Source organism: Callithrix jacchus, chromosome 12 (genome assembly GCF_049354715.1).
Source record: "Callithrix jacchus isolate 240 chromosome 12, calJac240_pri, whole genome shotgun sequence".
Taxonomy (NCBI): domain Eukaryota; kingdom Metazoa; phylum Chordata; class Mammalia; order Primates; family Cebidae; genus Callithrix; species Callithrix jacchus.
In genome coordinates, this window is record NC_133513.1 from 41,403,439 (window position 1) to 41,423,944 (window position 20,506).

General features: G+C 47.2%; 1 protein-coding gene across 2 annotated transcripts in view; it reads left to right on the forward strand.

Moving 5' to 3' along the window:
- Nucleotides 1-10,098: 10,098 nt before the first annotated feature.
- The window catches only part of ANTXRL (ANTXR like), a 51,090-nt gene continuing 40,682 nt past the window's right edge, over nt 10,099-20,506 (forward strand). The window contains exons 1-8 of one of the 2 annotated variants that reach the window (XM_035267778.3): nt 10,099-10,615; nt 15,154-15,225; nt 16,534-16,605; nt 18,636-18,717; nt 18,824-18,857; nt 19,845-19,924; nt 20,002-20,070; nt 20,378-20,458. In XM_035267778.3, coding sequence (XP_035123669.1) covers nt 10,290-10,615; nt 15,154-15,225; nt 16,534-16,605; nt 18,636-18,717; nt 18,824-18,857; nt 19,845-19,924; nt 20,002-20,070; nt 20,378-20,458 — 816 coding nt within the window. In that variant the 5' untranslated portion in view covers nt 10,099-10,289. Of the gene's footprint in view, nt 10,616-15,153; nt 15,309-16,533; nt 16,606-18,635; nt 18,718-18,823; nt 18,858-19,844; nt 19,925-20,001; nt 20,071-20,377; nt 20,459-20,506 lie in introns of those variants that run through there. The other variant, XM_035267779.3, reaches the window with a different exon arrangement.

Here is a 20,506-nt window from a genome sequence, read left to right on the forward strand (position 1 = left end):
GTCATTCTCTGTCTTGATTGGAAAGTTTAATCCATTTACCTTTAAAGTAATTGCCGATCAGGAAAGACTTCTGTCACATTGCTATTTGTTTTCTGTATATCTTAGAGTTTTTTTTCCCTCATTTTCTCGTCCTTTTGTATTTTGTTAATTATCCATAGTGAACCATTTTGATTTTCTTTTCATTTCCTTTTGTGTATAGTCTGCTGGTATTTTCTTTTTTTTTTTTTTTTTTTTTTGAGACGGAGTTTCGCTCTTCTTATCCAGGCTGGAGTGCAATGGCGCGATCTTGGCTCACCACAACCTCTGCCTCCTGGGTTCAGGCAATTCTCCTGCCTCAGCCTCCTGAGTAGCTGGGATTACAGGCACGTGCCACCATGCCCAGCTAATTTTTTGTATTTTTAGTAGAGATGGGGTTTCACCATGTTGACCAGGATAGTCTCAATTGCTTGACCTCGTGATCCACCGCCTCGGCCTCCCAAAGTGCTGGGATTACAGGCTTGAGCCACCGCACCTGGCTAGTCTGCTGGTATTTTCTTTGTGAAGACTACAGTAAAATCAAATTTTCCTGTGAGGCTTCCATTTCCTGTCATGATTAGTTTGCTAGGGCTGCCATAACAATGTACTGTAGACTGGGTGATTTAAACAGCAAAACATTTATTTTCTCACTAATCTGGAGGACAGAAATTGAAGACCAAAGTGTCAGTAGATTTGTTTCTTTCAGCACTTTAGAATATGTCATCCTCTGGACTCCATGACATCTGATGAGAAATTGGAAGTAATTTTGTTGAGCATGATTTGTACATGATGAGGTGCTTCTCAGTGCTTTCGGGATTGTCTTTGGCTTTCAACAGTTTGATTAATGTGTCTCAGTGTGGGTCTCTTTGATTTTTATCTTTCTTGAAATTTGGTGAGACTCTTGGGTTTACAGATTCATGTCTTTTATGAAATCCAACCCAGGGCTTTTTCATTTCTCTGTTTTTATTTTTATTTATTTATATTTTATTTTCAGTTGAAAAGTTCTAGGAGTTTCTTTGAGGTTTGGGGCCATATTGTCAGAGGTGTGTGAACCAGAGTAACTCCATCTTAAATAGGAACTGGGTAAATGAGGCTGAAACCTACTGGGCTGCATTCCCAGATGGTTAAGGGAGTGTAAGTCACAGGATGAGACAGTTTACAAATGCCATGGCAAGATCAGGAAGTTACTCTATATGGTCTAAAAAGGGGAGGCATGAATAATCCACCCCTTGTTTAGAGTATTATCAAGAAATAACCATAAAAATGGGCAACCGGAAGCCCTCAGGGCGGCTCTGTCTATGGAGTAGCCATTCTTTCATTCCTTTACTTTCTTAATAAACTTGCTTTCACTTTGCCCTGTGGACTTGCCCTGAATTCCTTCTTGGGTGAGATCCAAGAACTCTCTCTTGGGGTATGTATTGGGACCACTTTCCTGTAATATATTTCTCCGTCCTGTAACACCGTGGTTTAAATACTTTAAATACAAGTAAAACATATTTTTTTTTATTTTGACAAATGACACAATTCAGCTTTATTTTTACTTAATTATAACAGTTTTTTAAAACTCCATGACTTTGTGCTATCTCTAATATTTAAATACAAAACATTTCAAATTTTGCACAAATAATTTTGGCTAACGCATTACTATATTCGAATAAAGTCAGATGAAGCAATGATTCCTCCTCTGTGTTTGAAAGGAATGACTGTGGTTACAGTCACAGAATGAGTCCCTGGGATCTGGGGTGGGAGAAGCGGTAGATTAAAAAGCTTTGGGTTTGTCAATCTCTAGCAGGCCGAGGGTGTGGCATGGCAGCTCCGTGGCGGAGGAGTCTGTTCTAGTTTCTAACACCCCATAGCTAACCTGTCGGATATATTTCTTTCTAGTATGTAGAAAGGGCTTTCCTTGGCTGCCAGGAAGCGGGGAGCAGGGATGTGGCATGGTGATGATCTGGGGACAGCCAGGCATATGCTCAGACACTTTGGAAAACTGGGGAGGGGGAACAGGGAGACAGAATCTTCATCTTCTTTCTTTTGTGGACTGGGGAGGAGGGCGCTTGGTGACAATTTCCTGAGTGTAAAGAAGGAATACAGGTTTGAAAGGTTTGTAATTATATGTTAAAACAGGTACTGAAAACCAGTACCAGGGGGTGGGGGAGAAGACGCTGTAAACACTTCTATTTAAAATGAAGATTTCAAGCTGGGTGCGGTGGCTCACGCCTGTAATCCCAGCACTTTGGGAGGCTGAGGCAGGTGGATCACGAGGTCAAGAGATCGAGACCATCCTGGTCAACATGGTGAAACCCCGTCTCTACTAAAAACACAAAAAAAAATTAGATGGGCATGGTGGCGCGTGCCTGTAATCCCAACTACTCAGGAGGCTGAGACAGGAGAATTGCCTGAACCCAGGAGGTGGAGGTTGCGGTGAGCCGAGATCGCACCATTGCACTCCAGCCTGGGTAACAAGAGCGAAACTCCGTCTCAAAAAAAAAAAAAGATTTCTGGAACACCTGTACTAACAGTGGTATCGTAAGTCTTTAGCTGGTAAGATCTAGCACTGAAATAACTGTTAATTTTTTTTAACTTCTGAGGGATATTTTTTAAGTACCACTTAAAACCTATATATTAAAAAAAATTATAGAAAAATTGTTCTAATAGAGTTTGAGAATGCACAGAAAACAACAGAACCCATTTTTTAACCTCTGGTAACTGAAGTGGAGCATGAAATTCAAAGCCACTTTGAAGATGTCCTACATTGTTCACTAAAAGGGAAACAAATGCAGAGCTATCAAAGAGTTTCTTTTTTTTTTTTTTTTTTTTTTTTTGAGACGGAGTTTCGCTCTTGTTACCCAGGCTGGAGTGCAATGGCGCGATCTCGGCTCACCGCAACCTCCACCTCCTGGGTTCAGGCAATTCTCCTCCCTCAGCCTCCTGAGTAGAGGGGATTACATTCACGTGCCACCATGCCTAGCTAATTTTTTGTATTTTTAGTAGAGACGGGGTTTCACCATGTTGACCAGGATGGTCTCGATCTCTTGACCTCGTGATCCACCCACCTCGGCCTCCCCAAAGTGCTGGAATTACAGGTGTGAGCCATCTCGCCCGGGCATTTTTTTTTTAAGACAGAATCTCACTCTGTTGCCAAGCGCCAGGCTAGAGTACAGTGGCATGAGCTCGGCTCACTGCAACCTTCGCCTCCCAGGTTCAAGCAATGCTCCTGCCTCAGCCTCCTACATAGCTGGGACTACAGGTTCGTGCCACCACGCTCAGCTAATTTTTGTATTTTTGTAGTAGAGACGGGTTTCACCATGTTGGCCAGTATGGTCTCCGATCTCTTGACCTCACGATCCGCCTGCCTTGGCGTCCCAAATTGCTGTGATTACAGGCCTGAGCCACTGTGCCCGGCCTGCTTTTTTATTCTTATGTTCATTATCACAAACCACTTCTCATTTGGAGGAAAGATATGACTGGTTTCTTTAGGTTCTGGTTTGCAGGGTACAACGTTTCTTTGAGTTGATGGAACTCTTGTGTGATATTGTGAAATACATATATTTGGTCTTCCTCCCTGTTTCCTGACATATAACTTGTAAAACACTTGGAATCTCTGGAGTTATGAGTGTCTTTTCTATGCTAATGAGATGACTCGTGGCTGGGACCCTTAGATAGCTTCCAAATAGGGGCTGGTTACAGGAAAGACCAAGGCATGATTGGAAGGTTGAGACTTTTTTTTTCTTTAATATATTTTATTGGTTTTGGGGTACACCTGAAGAACATGTGGAATTGTTGCATAGGTACATACATGGCAGTGTGGTGTATGTTTTCCTCCCCATCAACTATATCTGGCATTTCTCCCCATGTTATCCCTCCCCAACTCCCCACTCCCCACTGTCCTTCCTCTAGTGCCCCCCCACAGACCCCAGTGTGTGATGCTCCCCTCCCTGTGTCCATGTGTTCTCATTGTTCAACACCTGCCTATAAGTGAGAACATGTGGTGTTTGGTTTTCTGTTCTTGTGTCAGTTTGCTGAGAATGATGGTTTCCAGGTTCATCCATGTCCCTGCAAAGGACACAAACTCGTTGTTTTCTATGACTGCATAGTATTCCGTGGTGTATATGTGCCACATTTTCCCTGTCCAGTCTATCATCGATGGGCATTTGGGTTGGTTCCAGGTCTTTGCTATTGTAAACAGTGTCACAGTGAACATATGTGTGTATGTGTCTTTATAATAGAATAATTTATAATCCTTTGGGTGTATACCCAGTAATGGGATTGCTGGGTCAAATGGAATTTGTATTTCTAGATCCTTGAGGAATCACCACACAGTCTTCCACAATGGTTGAACTAATTTGCACTCCCACCAACAGTGTAAAAGTGTTCCTATTTCTCCACATCCTCTCCAGCATCTGTTGTCTCCAGATTTTTTAATGATCAGCATTCTAACTGGCATGAGGTGGTATCTCAATGTAGTTTTGATTTGCATTTCTCTAATGACCAGTGATGATGAGCATTTTTTCATATGTTTGTTTGTAAAGTGTCTGTTCATATCTAGAAGATTGAGACTTTTAGCTCCACTCACCAACCTGCAGGGAGAGGAGAAAAGCTGAAGGTTAAGTTGACCACCAGTGTCAAATGATTTAATCAATCATCCCTATGTAGAGCTCCCAAACAGCTGGATGCCCCTTATCAGGCTGAGAACATTCCTATCTATCCATGTATTTATTTATTTTTATCATGAAAGAGTGTTAAATTTTGTCAAATGTCTTTATTTTTTCTATTGAGATAACTGTGTGGTTTTATTCTTTATCAATATGGTGTATTACATTGACTGATTATTATATGCTTAACTGATCTTGCATTCCTGAGATAAGTACCCCTTGACTGTGATGTACAATCAGTTTTACATGTTGCTCCATTCAGCTTGCTAGTACATTGTAGGGGACTTTTGTGTTCACATTCACGAGATACTGATCTGTAGTTTCCTTGCGATATTTTAGTCTGATTTTTGGTTTCAGGGTAATATTGGCCTCACAAAATGAGTTGGGAGGTGTTTACTCCTCTTCTGTTTTTAGGAATATGTTGAGAAGGAATGGTGTTAATTCTTTTTTAAATACTTAGTAAAATTCAGTGGTAAAGCCACCTGGTCCTGGGCTTTACTTTATGGGAAATTTTTATATTACTAATTCCATCTTCACTTATTATAGATCTATTCAAGTTTAATAATTTTTATTGAATCCTTTTCATTAATTTGTATCTTTCTAGGAACTTCTATATTTTACCTGGGTTATCTAATATCTTTGTGTACAATTATTTATGGCATTCTCTTGCAATCCTTTTTATTTTTGTAAGATTGGTAGTGATGTCCTCTCATTCATGCTTTTAGCAATTTTTTTGAGTCATCTCTCTTTTTCATTGTTTAGCCATTTTTCTATTAGTCAAGAATGGGGCCTTTCAGGTGGGGTTTCAGGCTTTGGTGAAATGGGGGCGGGGGGGAGATGGGAAGGGTGACTTGTGAAAATACCTTAATCAATCTAATCTTTCCAACAATTCAGTGAAGAGAGCACCAAGGTGACCCTCGTTACAGGTGAGAAAGTAGAGGCATGGAGAGGATGCAAATTTACCCAAGGTCACAGGTTAGATACAGCAGAGCTGGATTGGAGTCCTAGTTACCCGGGACAACCTGGTTAAGGTATAGACAGATAGGTAATGTGGGAGAATGTGGCTAGTGGTTCCCAGATGAGGCAATGATCAGTGTGCAGTCAGGGCCCAAGGGATGGGTAGTAAACCAAGAATCACAAGCTTTTAACTTGCTGGGGTTGGTGAGGCTTCATCTCCCAGGATGCAACACCTGCTGAGTTGGGTAATGGGAACCCTGATTAGTGTCCCAGGTTCGCTGGAAGCCTTGGGGAGATGTGCCCTGTGTTGGTGGGGAAGGCTGGGCATGGTAAGATCCCCTGTAGAATTGGGGAGCTCAGTTTCAGAAAGTTTCAAGGATCATCACTTGATTTCCTGTGGTCTGTGGGCTCTGAAAGCAGTGGGGGAGTCCTGGAATTAAATCTGGTTATTTCAGGTAGGAAAGACGTGGGGTGGTAATAAGAGATGTCTGTGTGGTTCAGAGGGATGTCTTGCTGAGGTCAAGGAATGAGAGCCAAGAGGAGCCCTCCAAGAGGACACTCACAATGACAGAGTGATGAGGACCACTAAAGAGTGTCAGGGGGCGAGAGCCCGGGCATGCACTGAGTCTACTGAGGAGATCTGACTACCACAAAGCATCTTTTCATATTATGTTCGAAGCAAGGAGAACAAGGGCTGCAAGGATCCACTGCCATCTAGGGCAGCTGGTGTCTGTGAAGGGGAGGAAGGCACAGCTCCACTCTGCCTACAGAGGTCTGGATGGAGGAGGATTTGCAGGTGCAAAGGGTGCAGGCAGGTCCCTGGAGAAAAAGAGAAACCAGCAGTGCTGGACTGCTATGTGTGTGTGCTCAGGGTCCTGACTCAAAGAATGCCCTGGCCAGGGCATGGTGTGACCTGGAATGAGATCTCCCATCTGAGGTGCTGTCTGAGAGGCATTGGGGATAAAGCCTGGAGGTGGATGAGACTCAAATCTGGTGTTTACCCTGGGAAAGATCCGAGAGTAAGAGGAAGGCTGTCTGTAGGCAAGGGAGAGACAGGCACTGTATGTGTGAGTGTATGTGAGTGTGTGTGTGTGAGTGTGTCTGTCTTCTCATGGAAGCTCAGCAATGGGACTTCAGACGGACCAGTTATTCCTGGAGAAAGGGGGAGAATTGGCTTCCTCCAATTAGTCATATGTGGGTAGGTCTGGGATGGGCTGGAGAGACAACTTAGCCTGAGCCCATTTTACAGAAACCTGAGGCTCAGAGAGGTTGAGTGCTTTGCTCAGGGTCACAGAGAGGAGTGATGTTTCTGCATCTGCCTCTTTGGGAGACAGTGGTTGAAATTCATCTCTGATGTCAGGCACCCCCTCTGAGGAATCCACTTGGAAAGGGCATCAGGAGTGGCACAGAGCCTGCTGCAGCACATGATTTGCATCCTCTCCATGCAACAAAGGACCTGGATTTCCAGGAGTCACACAGGGCTAGTCTGCAGGGCAGGGTAGCAATGTTCCACAGAAGCTGGTCAAAAGCTGGAGTATCATTAGAGATCACAATATACCACAATACCAGGTTCAATTATTTCTAAGGAGGCAAAGCTTTAAGCTTTAGCTGTTAATTAACATCTTCAAAAACAAGCAAGGATTTGATATATGTATACCAGATGTGCGCGCATGCGTGCGTGCACACACAGCAGACGTATATATATATATATATATATATCTTATGTATGTGTGTGTTAAACATTCATAAATATCATTAAAATATCACTAAAAATGAAATCATGTCGCTATGACAAGATTAAATTTTTAACAAGCAAAAAATTGCCAAGATATACTATGTTTCCATTTTATCCCTCAAAATGAATCAGACTTGCTTTTCTAAATTTTTTCACCTAGTATGCATCTCAAACAATCTTTTATAGTAACATGAACTATTTTCACCTTGGTCCTCTACCTAATGTATAGAAAAACATTAACTTCAAATGCCACAATTATTTTTATAAAATGTCTAATGTCTCCCTCAAGAATAGTTAGAGAATTTTGTTTCTGCATATCAGTGCCACTGGCAACTACATATTTTAGAAATTTACTGTGAATTTCTTATTTTCCAGTCAGTCTCACCCAAATGTTTCAAGTACAAAGCCCTGGCCTCCCACTGTCTTCCCACAACCCAGGTCTGTATCCAGTCCCCCCTCTCCCCTGCACCTGGCATTGCACAGGAGGCGTGGGTGGCAATGTCCTCTAAAAGCTTCTGCAAGGCTTAGCTTCCTGCTGTGCTGTCTGTCCCTCTATGAGTAAAGGCAAAATGTCAAGAAAAGGATTCAATTGTCTTGTATCTAAAACCAGGCATTTTCTTTCAGGTGACCCTGAAAATTCAGAGATTCATAATTCCATCATCTACGTATTTTTTTCCCGGGAAAGGCACTGAACAGGTTGCATGTTCAGATCTTCGGATATAATCTGTTGGGGAAAGGATCTGGGCTGATGACGCCAGCACCTAGCCCAAACCCCAATGAGAATAATGGGGCACTACAAGATGAACAGAGGGGGATGGAGTTGAGGGAGGGGGATGCAAAGAATTATGGCCAATTTTAGGGGAAAAGCATAAGAAGAATTCTTGCTTGCAAAAGTAAAGCACAAGGAGATGACTAACTAGCAGGCAAAAATATTAAAGTATGCTAATGCCAAGTGTCAAGAGGAATATGAAGCAAGATAACTCATATATGCTTTTGAAGGAAATATACCAGGCCTCATTCATTCTGAAATACCCCTTATATAGATACTCCATTATATTAAATACAATTCCAAAACAAAAAAAAAATTAAAAAAAAAAACAACTAAAAAAACCACTAACCCAATGGTTTTTATCATTTGTGTGTGCTTTTGAAGGAAATATAACAGGCCTCATTCATTCTGAAATACTCCTTATTTAAGATACTCCATTATATTACATACAATTCCCAAACCAAAAATAAAAAAAAATTAAAAAAAAAAAAACAAAAAAACCCACTAACCCAATGGTTTTTATCATTTGTGTGTTACACATATTGAAAGATATATTTTTGGCCGGGCGCGGTGGCTCAAGCCTGTAATCCCAGCACTTTGGGAGGCTGAGGCGGGTGGATCACGAGGTTAAGAGATCAAGACCATCCTAGTCAACATGGTGAAACCCCGTCTCTACTAAAAATACAAAAAATTAGCTGGACATGGTGGCGCGTGCCTGTAATCCCAGCTACTCAGGAGGCTGAGGCAGGAGAATTGCCTGAACTCAGGAGGCGGAGGTTGCGGTGAGCCGAGATCGCGCCATTACACTCCAGCCTCGGTAACAAGAGCGAAACTCCGTCTCAAAAAGAAAAAAAAAGAAAGATATATTTTTGGCTTTTTAGAGAAGGATTTTAAATTGTACATCACTCTTGTGCATACAAAATAAAATAAAATTACAGTGTTTCTAATAGTCACACTCTGACTTTTCTGAGTTCTGTTTGAAGCTCACTCATTGGTGCCCATATTTTTCCACACTCTAACCTCTCTGCCATTCAAAACATTGTTCATATAGCAGTTTTGACACTGTGCACACTCCTCTCCTAGAGAAGGGTTCTGTGTTTCCTCCCATTGACTTGGCAGCTGTGACTGCTTGAACTAATAGAATCTAGTGGAAGTGACACTGTGACTTCCAAGGCGATGTCATAAAAGGCTCTACAATTTCTGCCTTGCTCACTGAAAATACTCACTATGGGACTCTGGGCCACCTGTAAAAGCCCAAGCACCCTGAAACTGCCATGCTGGGAGGGAGCCCAGATCACACAGGGAGCCCACATGCAAGGCCTCCATCCACAGTCCAGCTGAGCCCAGCTTTTGAGCCCTCCTGCCCTGAAGCCACATTTGTGAGTGGAGCAGCCTCCAGATAATTCCAGTGCCCAATCATTCAACTCATATTGGGCTGCTCAAGCCTTCCCATCGGGGGGCCCCAGACATGTGGAGCCCTCCCCACTCTGCCCTGAGTGCCTGATCCTCAGAACCTGTCAGCGTAATAAAATGGGCCTTGTTCTGCATCCTTAAGTGTGGGGTGGTCTGGTGTAGAGAACCAAAATGTCCCTAATTCACAAGGACACTGGTAACACTGCAGTTTCCATCTCCTTTCAGATCTGCCATCCCCTGGGGGACTTCAGTATCACAGAAATGACCTCTCTCTGCCAACACTCTGCCCTCCCAGTCCTTGACCCCCTCGCCCACAGTGATGTCCTCACCTAAGTCACCTGGGCTAACTCTTCTAGTGAACAAATGGCAGGGTCTTGGGGTTTTAAGGGACACTGTGAGGGCTATTGTAAAGGAAATGGAGGGTCCCTCTTTTGGCCCCTCCAAAGGTCCTGTGCCTCCCCCTGGTGTTGTCAACATGCAGGACACTGGGAAGAGCTGCAGGTCACAAAGTCACCATGTCAACCTTCCTGTCAATCGTGACAGAGAATTCTGTCCCCAGGGTGGGGGAAGGGTCAGGCAGGTAGCTGGAGGCAGGTCTGCCAGAGCCTAGTCCCTGTGATCCTAGTCCCTGCGAACTGGGGAGGTATCTGGTGGAGGGCTGTAGTGCGCACTGGTGACAGGGCAGTAGAAGGGGTTGTGGCCCCTAGGCACAAGGGGAGGCGGCAGAGAAGGTGGCCACAGGTGGCCTATGCTCAGCCTATCTGGGCCCTCGCACAGGGACCCAAGAGTGAGTTGTGGTCACAGGGATGGCCAGATAATGGGGAGCCACAACCCCCGGGGACCCTGCTTCCTGCTCTTCCTGCTGCTGCTGCTGCTGCTTCCCCTGCCACCTTTTAGAGCAGGAAGGCTTCAGTACCATGGACCTGGCTGGAGAGTCTTCAACCGCCTGGCCCTGGGCTCCAGGAGGACCCACCATCGCAGTGGCCTTGGCAGCGGGCCACACTGGCGCCAGGGGCAAAAGGGAGAGGGTCACAAATGCAAGGGCTCATTTGACCTCTACTTCATCTTGGACAAGTGAGTTGTCCCTTCCAGCTCTGGTCCTGGGTTGCCCTCAAGAGCCACCACCTCTTTTTCACTAGGGACAGGACACCACCCAAGGAGATGCAAGCTTCTGTCAGAGAAGCAGGGCCAACCTTTTTGTCAGACCAGACCTAGGCTTCCTGTTTTCTGAAGCAGAAAGAATCCCCTGGCTGTCTTTTCCCTGGTGCTTCGTCTCTTCAATGGGGAAAAAAGCCACCAAAGTTCTAGATGATTCCCTGTCCCATCAGCTCAGTCAGCATCCTCATCCTCAGGCCCCTGCAACAGCTGATTGCTTGGACCTGCCTGTCAGCAGTTCTCAGAGGCTCACTGTGGATATTTGGGGGTTTTGTGTTGTTTTCCTTGTTTGTTTTTTCACACAAATAACTCCTATTTGATTGGGCCCCAGAGAGATTGCTTTGTTGCCTGTGTTGGGTATTCTAATGTCACTGCTTAGAGAAGGCCTTTGGATGGCTGCTTCTAAGTGCTTCTTCTGCAACTTGGAGAGCCACATGGCAGTTCTTGCGCTTTCAGTAACAGTTTGGTCTGTTTCAGGGTGGCCCTGGGGAAGCTGCGCTGTGCATTAGGCACCTTCTGGCTCACCGAAGGAAATGGGCAAATGTTCAGCTTTGGAGAGATTGTCTTGGTTCTGTTTTCCGCTCCTCCTGCTGGGTGGGAATACACTCTGTGCTTATTCACTAGCAGCAGTGGTGCAATTTTCAGGAGAATGTGGCAGCACTTTCTGGTTTCCAAAGTCCTTCCCCTACACTCCTGGCACCCTCACCACACTCCTGGGCTCTGAGTAGTGCAGGTATTTTTCTTTCTGGCTTCTGGATAAGGGTAGCCCTGGAGGATGGGGAAGCACCCAGAGACAGCTGGTGTGGCAACACTCAGCTTCCTGTGTGCACTCTTTCCAGCATAGCAGGTTGAAGTCCCTCTGATTTTTGTCATTCCCCTTGGATACTGATGCTCAGGGGGGTGTGCACCCCAGCCCACCAATTCCTATGGTCTGTGGATGCTCGGCTGCTCTTGGGGAAGGAGAAACTCAATTCTGGAGACAGGAAGACTCCACTCACTAGCCACATAGTCGTGAGCAAGTTGCTTCATCTTTATGTGCCTTCACGTTCCCATCTGTAAAAAGGGTATCTTCATTTTTACCTTGCTGAGTGTGATGAGGATGAAGGGACGTTTGCAGGTCAGAAGCAGTGACAGAGGGTGGGAATGAAGGGACCTGCCAGGCAAGGCAGAACCACAGGCTGGAAACTCACAGGAACTGCAGAGGCCCTGATGCAATCCCGGACAATCGGTTGAGGGGGAATGCAGAGGGAGTGCCTAGAGTCGATGTAAAGAGAACAAACAAAAGCAACTTTAGTGAGTCTACCTAAGAAGGCTGGGGGTAAAGGATATTGCCCCATTGTAAGGAGAGACAATGAGGCAGCCCATGGCCAGAGAATGACCCACCACAGCCTCAAGATAGACATCCATGGCACTGAATTGAAATTCTGAACTGTGTGATTCCAAAGCCCATCCAAAGACCATGCAGCTGGGAAGACCCTGAGCATCTTGTGATAGTCCTCCAGGCAGAAACAATGTCTACTGCCTGCAGGGAGGCTCTTTGATCACTCCCGTCCCACTTATTCATGAGACTCATTATTCATTTGTTCATTCACTGGATTGAATTAGAAGAAAATGAGTCAGCCTTCCATGCGCTCCCATTCTTGGCCAGGTGACCTTTGAGGGCTCTAAGAGGGAGTGACCCCTGCTATTTTTTTAGTAATTTTTTAATCATAGGAAAACATACTTTAAAAAAATGTACCTTTTATGTGTATATATATATATATATATATGTGTGTGTGTGTGTGTGTGTGTGTGTGTGTGTGTATATATATATATATATTTGAGATGGAGTCTCTCTCTGTCATCGGACTGGAGTACAGTGGCAAGATCTTGGCTCACTGTAACCTCCACCTCCCAGGTTCAAGCAATTCTCTTGCCTCAGCCTCCCATGTAGCTGGGATTACAGGTGCATGCCACCACACCCAGCTAATTTTTGTACTTTTAGTAGGGACGGGGTTTCACCATGTTAGCCAGGATGGTCTCAATCTTTTGACATCATAATCTGCCTGCCTCAGCCAAAGTACTGGGATTACAGGCATGAGCCAACGCACCCAGCAAAAATTTACCATTTTTAAGTGTTCAATTTAGGAGCGTTAAGTATATTCACAGCGTTGTGCAGCAACCACCATCCATCTCCAGAAATGTTTCATCATTGTGTATTGAGCACAACATCACTGTGTTTCATCATTCTGGCTATTCTCAGCCGGAAGCAGTAGCTCACTCTTGTAATCCCAGCAATTTGGGAGCCAAGGCAAGAGGACTGATTTTCAAGATCAGCCTTGGAAATATGCAAAATCCTGTCTATACAAAACATATGAAAATTAGCCAGCCATAGCGATGTGTGCCTCTACTCCCAGCTACTCAGCCTGGGCTGAGGCAGGAGGATCGCTTGAGCCTGGGAGGTTGAAACTGCAGAGTGTCAAGATCACACCACTGCACTCCAGCCTGGGTGACAGTGAAACCCTGTCTCAAACCACCCCACCCCCACCAAAACCCAAAAAAACCTCTATTCTGTTAAACAATAACTCCCCATTCCTCCCTTCCCAAGCCCTAGTCACTTTTAGTGTATTTTCTCTATCTATAAGTTTTCCTGTTGTAGGTACCGCATGTACGTGGAGTCACACAATATAATCATGCAAACATATAACATTTGGCCTTTTCTGTCCAGACTTTTTCACTTAGCATAATGTTTTCAAGGTTCATCCGCGTCATATCATCCATCACAATTTCATCCTTTTGTGGCTGAATAATACTTCTCTGTATGTACCTGTACCACATTTTGTTTGTCTTTTTTTGGGTTGCTTCTGCCATTTGGCTATTATTAATGCTGCTGTGAACAGTGCTGTACACGTCCTCTCACTTCTTTTCAGTATATTCCTGGCAACGGAATTGGTGGCTCCTATGGTGATTCTATGTTCAGCTTTCTGAGGAAATGCCAAGCTGTTTCCCATTGTGGCTGCACCATTTTGCATTCTGACAAACAAAGGTCCAACATTTATTAGTTACTGGTCTTTAATAAAAGCCACCCCAATGGTTATGAAGTTGTATCCCCTTTGGGCTTTCGCTGGTGTTTTCCTAGTGACTAATGATGTGCAGCATCTTTTCTTGTGCTTACTGGCCATTTGCACCATTTGCATCTTCTTTGAAGAAACCCCTATTCAAATCCTTTGCCCATTTTTTATGAGTTCCATTTTTTTGTCGTTTCTTTTCCGTCCTTGTTGTAGGGGTTCTTTGTATGTTCTGGATATTAATCCCGTATATACGAGTCGTGAATATTTTCTCCCATTCTGCAGGTTATCTTTTCACGTCCTTGGTAGTGTCCTTTGATGCACGAAAGTCTTTAATCTGGATACAGTCTCAACTTCTCTATTTTTAATTCTGTTGCCTGTGTTTTTGATGCCATAGCCAAACAAAAATCCATGAATCTAGTGTCATAAAGGTTATGCTTCCTACTAAGAGTTTAAAAGTTTTAGTCTTTACATTTAGGTCTTTGACCCATTTTGAGTTAATTTCTGTAGTGGTGGACAAAAGGGTCCAACTTCATTCTTTTGCACATGAAAGTTCATTTTTTGAAAGTTCTTTGCACACTGGTTGGAAATCATTTGACCATAGACAGGAAGGGTGATTTCTGAGCTCTCTATTCTGTTCATTGCTCCACTTGTCAGTCCTTATGTCAGTGCCGTGATAGCTTGATTACTGTCACTTTGTAATAAATTCCGAATTCAGGAAATGTGTGTGTATCCTCAAACTTGCTCTTCTTTTTTAAGATTATTTTGTTTTATGACTACTGAAATTCCATATGAAATTTATTACGGATTTTTTTATTTCTGTAAAAATGCTGTAGAGATTTTGATACAGATTACATTGTCATCCTAAGAATATTATGATTGTGCCTTCTGATTCATAAGCATGCAGTATCTTTCCATTTATTGTGTCTTTAAATTCTTTCAGCAATGTTTTATAGTTTTCAGTACACATTTCCTTTGCGTCCTTGTTTAAATTTATTCCTAAGCATTTTGTTCTGTTTGATGTTATCATAAGTGAAACTTTTTTGTTGATTTTCCTTATTTGGATTGTTCATTAGGGGTTTTTCCAACCAATACATCTACCCCAATTTCTTCTCTACACAGTGCCCCACCTAACCTGATCAGCCACCTGGATGGCCAACAAAAGCCCCACATCCCAGGAAGCTCCTCAGTCCCAGGCAGATGGGGCTGGTCCTCACCTTATGGTGGCCACTCAACTGGTGAAACTCATGACCTCGGATGATCCAGTGGTCACTGGGGGTGCACCCCAGCCTCAGTGGTGCTAGGGTCTGGAGAACTTGTTAAGGGCCTACTGGGAGACTGGGGAGGGTAGACACCTGCCCACCTGACAGAGGCACTCATATCCCTGACCCACATCTCCTTTTGTTTTAGGTCTGGCAGTGTGGACAACAACTGGATTGACCTTTATTTGTGGGTGGAGGAAACAGTGAAGCGGTTCCAAAGGTACTGATCTCTGCATGGCAGCCTCCCCTGAGCTGCAGGGAGCTTTTCCTCTGGCAGGCAGAGGGCACATCGCATCAGATGGGGTAGGCGTGGGAGTCCCTCGGTGGGGGACACAGAGCAGAGGGTGGCATTCTGAAGCAGGAATGAGGCCAGTGCTCACTGGTTCCATTGGGTCTTGGCAGTCTTGGCTGGCTCCTGCCTATGAACTTGGGCATATTTTAGGGAAGGCTGTTTGCCCTTCGGGACATCGCAGACTGGGAAGGGACATTAGGCAGGTAAACCAGTGACTCAGTCCTGGAACCCCAAGTTACACAATGCTGAGGGTTCAAGTAAGGGACAAAGAACTCACATGGAAGGTTAAAGGAAAACAAAGTCAAGGGCGGTGTCCAGGGAGGTGGGTCTTTGAACTGGGTCTTGCAGGATGGGAAAGACAGGGGACCTGTGGTGCAGTGAGTGGTTTGGCTTGGCTGGGAATGGGTTAGCTCAGGGAGGGCTGGGAGAGGGCTGGGCAGGTCAGTTTGAGGCCAAAGCCATAGGGGCTAATTTTGCCAGCCCAAGGAGCTGGGATTTTCTGTTGTGAGCCATAGAGAGCCAGAGAGAGCTCTTGAGCAGGGGAGTGGCATGATCAAGGTGGCACTTAAGGAAGAAAAGTCTGATGACTGCTGGTAAAATGAATGAGCAACAAGGGCAGGAGCCATGGGGCACTCTGCTAGGGACATAGGGCAGCACTGTCGCTGAGGGCCAGTGAGGGTCAGCCGTCAGGAAGGAGGGTCAGGGAGAGGAAAGGGAGGCTGTGTGCATGGCTGCTGCTAGGGAGAATCACTCCTCTGAGATGGAAGCAGGATGAGGGAGGGGAGGGAGTGTAGGGAACGGGGTGAGGAGGCAAAGAAGGGAGGCCAGTTGGAAGGGCTGTGTGTGTGTCTCCCTGCCTGTTCATTGTAGGGTATGTGTACCTGTGTGTTTGTGTGTGCATGTGCCTGGTGTGGGTACATGTGTGTGGTGTGTGTACCTGTGTGTGTGTTATGTGTGTGGTTGTATGTGTGCATAAGTATGTGTGTGCATGTGTGTATGTGCAAGTGTCTTTGGGGTGTTGGGAGTGTGGGATGCAGTGAGTCTCCATCCTAACTCTTCTGTGGGATCCTTGTTTCCACAGGCCTCTGAGTGCTCCACTACATTTATCTCACCCCCTTGTGTCCAGCAAGAGGCCCCAAAGTGGAAGAGTTGGGTGGGAGGTGGGGAATTGGTCTCACTGCCCTGGCTTCTGAGCCGGTGCCTCTGGCTTCTCACCAGCACATGATTCCTCCTCAGCCCAAGTATACGGATATCTTTTGTCACCTACTCCACGGATGGCGACACCGTCTTGGCACTCACCTCAGAAAGGTGAGTTGGTTGGAGCCCCCGAGGGAAGCCTGGTGAACTGGGCCAGAGGGAGCTCTAGGAAGCTGAGGGGCTCCCTGAGACCTTGGTTGGGACTCCTGACAACACACAGGGCAGGCCGGTCAGAGTAACTCACAGAACCTGCCCTGACCTTACCCGGCTCCCCTGCATCCTCCTATCCATGGCTGCAAGGTTCCCTGCAGGCCCCTGTGCTCCAGAAGTTCTCAGCCTCCCCCTCTTCACTCTCCCCTGCCCTTCCTCTGCCCTGCCTCCCTCCCTGGGAGGTGGCTGTGAGGATTCCCGGGTGCAGGGGCTGGCAGGGCAGGGGGGTGTGTCCTGTGACCACCTGGCTGTGCTGGCTGCTGCTCTGTGCCTGTTCCCCCTGCCCTGGCCAGTGCGGGAGGGAGACAGGGTCAGAGCTGGTGGTGGGAGTCCTGGGGCTTTCTTTAGTGCAGAGATGACGGCAGGCACAGACAGGGGAATCCCTGGGTGGGGTTCTGAGCTCCAGGCCAGGCTGGGAAATTGGAGGGAGGTAGGAGGAGCAAGCTCAGGAGGCTGGAGGTGGCCTAGAGAGGTGCCCGGGCCCAGCAGGGGACACTGCAGAGTTCCTGTTGGCGGGAGCTGAGGGCACTTCCAAGGCGCATGACAGGAACTGGGCCCGGAGGAGGTGAAGCACAGAAGAGAGGTGAGGACACTGAGGACTGGGTAGGGGCCTGGGCCCCATTTGCAGCTTCGAGGGAATATGGGTGGGCTGTGGCATGTGGATCTGTGGGGAGCTTGGATCTGTGTGTCCTGTACTGTGGGTTTGGGAGAGACTGGAGTGGGTGTGAGGTGGTAAAAAGCAAGTCTGTGGGGGAGGACGGGGAGCGGGGTTTGGGCATGGCCAGAGGAAGGCCAGGGTGTGGCGTCTTCTGGCTATTGGTGGGCCTGGCCTGCTCCCCTCCTGGACTGGGCAGGGCACAGCTCTTAGAGCTCCAGCCTTGGCAGGAGTTAGAGTGATGAATGTCAACCCCATTGTCTGTTGCTGACTCTCAGATGCCCACTCCAGCCCGAAGTGGGAAGCCAGCCTTCAGGGCTCATGCTCTGACCAGCCTTGCCATGCAGGATCAGCCTGTCTCATTGGATTACCCTGTCCCTAAGTCCCAGGCTGGTTCCAGGCCTGTCCCAGACCTGCCGCCAGAGCCAGCCCTGCCTGCCCCAGCTGACAGACCACACCCCCCAGTCAGCCTGCAGATCAGTGCTCAGCTCCTGCACGCACAGCCTCGGGGCTGCCTCTCCAGCCTTTGGTCTTTTTGTTGCAGGGGCACAGGAAGTCAAGGAGGCCAGGCACTCTAATTAAGCAGATTCGCTACCTCCTGTAGCAGGGTAAAGAGAGAGGAGGCAACTGAGTGAGGTCAGGGGTCTGGGGCTGTGGGGGCTGGGTTCAGGGCTAGGGGCTTAGCAGGATGACTTTTCCCAAATCCAGCCCTACCTGTTAAAGGACAGAGTGCCCAACACAAGGGAAACCTTGTTAGGGTTAGTTTAGGATTAGGGTTAGGGTTAGAGATAGGGTTAGGAATATGAACCTTATTGCTAGTGGCTGACTCTCAGTTGCCCATCTCTGGTTCAGGGTTAGGATTAGGGTTAAGGTTAGCGTTAGAGTGATGAATATCAACCCTATTGTCTGTTGCTGACTCTCAGATGCCCATCCCTGGTTCAGGGTTAGGGTTAGGGTTAGGGTTAGGAATGTCAGCCCCATTACAGTTCCTGACTCACAGTTGCTCATCCACAGGAACCTCCACTGTCACCAGAGATGGTCCAAGCGTGGCCCTGGTGAGGTTCCCTAGGCCTGCATTCTGTGGATCTGGAATGAGCTCAGCAGGCCTTGAAATCTCTGGTCAAAATTGAGGAATGAGCAGGACAGAGCCCTTACCTGGCCCCCTCCCCCATCCAGGTGGGCCTGCACGGTGAACAGTGGATCCCCGAGAGCTTGGGAGCTGATTTTTAACAGTCAATGCCTTTCTAGGTCAACCACAATTTTTTAATTTTTTCAGCAAGAGAATAAAGGAGGGTCTTCAGAGGCTTGAGAAAATTGTTCCTGAAGGACACACATACATGCAGGCAGGATTTAGAAAGGTATAGACCCCTTAAGCTCCAAGAATCAATATTAGTTTACAAGGTCTTAGAGCATCAGTGAGATCATCTCACTGTCCAGGCTCAATACTTTTTCATTTTCTTGCAGGTAATTCGGCAGATGGAAATGAACAACTACGGAAGTAAGCACCTGCCGTTCCCATGGTCACCCCGTAGGGGGAACAGAGCTGGGCATGGGTTCAGAGAGCTCCGTGTGCAGATTCCACAAGGCCACGCCTGCCCTTCCTCTTGCAGCAAGTTGCTCATCTGCTCTGAGCTCCAGGACCCCCTCGTGCAATGAGCATAGTAAACCCCTACCCCATATGGTTCTGAGAACTGCCTAGGATCCTGTGTGTGCAGTCCTGTTGCTCGTAACCCTGAGGTGCTTGCCCTCCAGCTGGGCTGTGTGTGAGGGAAAAGAAAAGAGCCAAGGCGTTTGCCCCTTTGCACACACCTTAGTCCTCCTCCTCCCTTCCTCATCTCCCCTCCAAGTGTCCTGCATCGGCTGCCCGTGTCTCAGATGGTGCAGAAGGTTTTCCACACCCCCAATCCTCCTCCCCACTGTGGGGCTGCAGCTTTTGCCAGGAAAAGGTGGGGTTGGTGATGAAAGGCATTGAAGTGGCTTGGGGTCCCCTGCCCACATGACACTGACCTGGAGTCCTGAACTCCTGGGCCCAGTGATGCTGGCAGGGCTGCCTGCAGGCTCTGCTCACAGCAGGACCTGCCCCCAGGAGCCTCCCTGAGCCTGTGAGTTACAAGAGGGCCCGTGGCTCCACCCCCTGCCTGAGGAACAGGCCTTTGCTTGTGGAGTCCTGGCTGGAGCTGTCCTCAGGCAGAGGCAGTACAGGCTGCTAGTGGGTGAGGGTTCAGGTAGCCTGGTGGGAAAGACCCCGCCTCTCTCAGTCCCTTCTCTGTAAAATGGGTGCTGGACTGAGACCTCCCTCACTCGGGTCTCTGGGTGGCAGGTGCTTGGGTCTTGGCAGCCTCTCCCCTGGAGGACAAGGTGGGGGCACCAGGTCATGCCCTGGAATGGGCAGTATTGTGGGCCCCGCCACCTGCAGGGGTTACGGATCTTCTGGAGGTCACTTCTGGGGTCTTTGCTGAGCAGGCCACTCTTTGCTTCTTTGCAGACAACAAAGTTACCAGCATGATTATTGCTATGACTGATGGAGAACTCGTGACATTTGCATTTCAGGACACTGTCAGAGAAGTGAGTCCAGTTCATAGATAACAGCATTCTGATCCCCGTATTTTGATGACTAATACTCAATGCATTCTTTCCCTTAGGCTGAAAAGGCTCGGAAACTGGGGGCCAACATTTACACTCTGGGTGTGGCTGATTATAATCTGGACCAGGTAATTCCAAACAGGAATTCCAAACAGCAGAAGGGGCCTAGCGGAAAGGCATCCAAGGTGGCTTTCCCAGGGCCACCCCAAGGACGGTTGTCTAAGCTGCCCCAAGTGAATTGGGCCCACTCGTGGCCACTGCAGAAGTGATTGACACACTCCGAGGGTGGGCTGCTGACTGGAGAAAGCTGTGACATTCAGAGCCTGACATTCTGCTGCCCGCAAAGTATGGGGGCAAGACACTGTCCCCTGGGCTGGGGACCTGCTGCATCCTCACCTGCTGGCCGGGAGTCCAAGCCACTTCCCCTCTCTGTAGATAACAGCAATTGCAGACAGCCCTGACAACGTGTTTGCGGTGGATAATGGTTTCAAGGCCCTGAAAAGCACCATTGATTCCGTGAGTGGGTGGATGTGAGGGGCTGGGGGCCTGGTTCCTGTGGCCGGG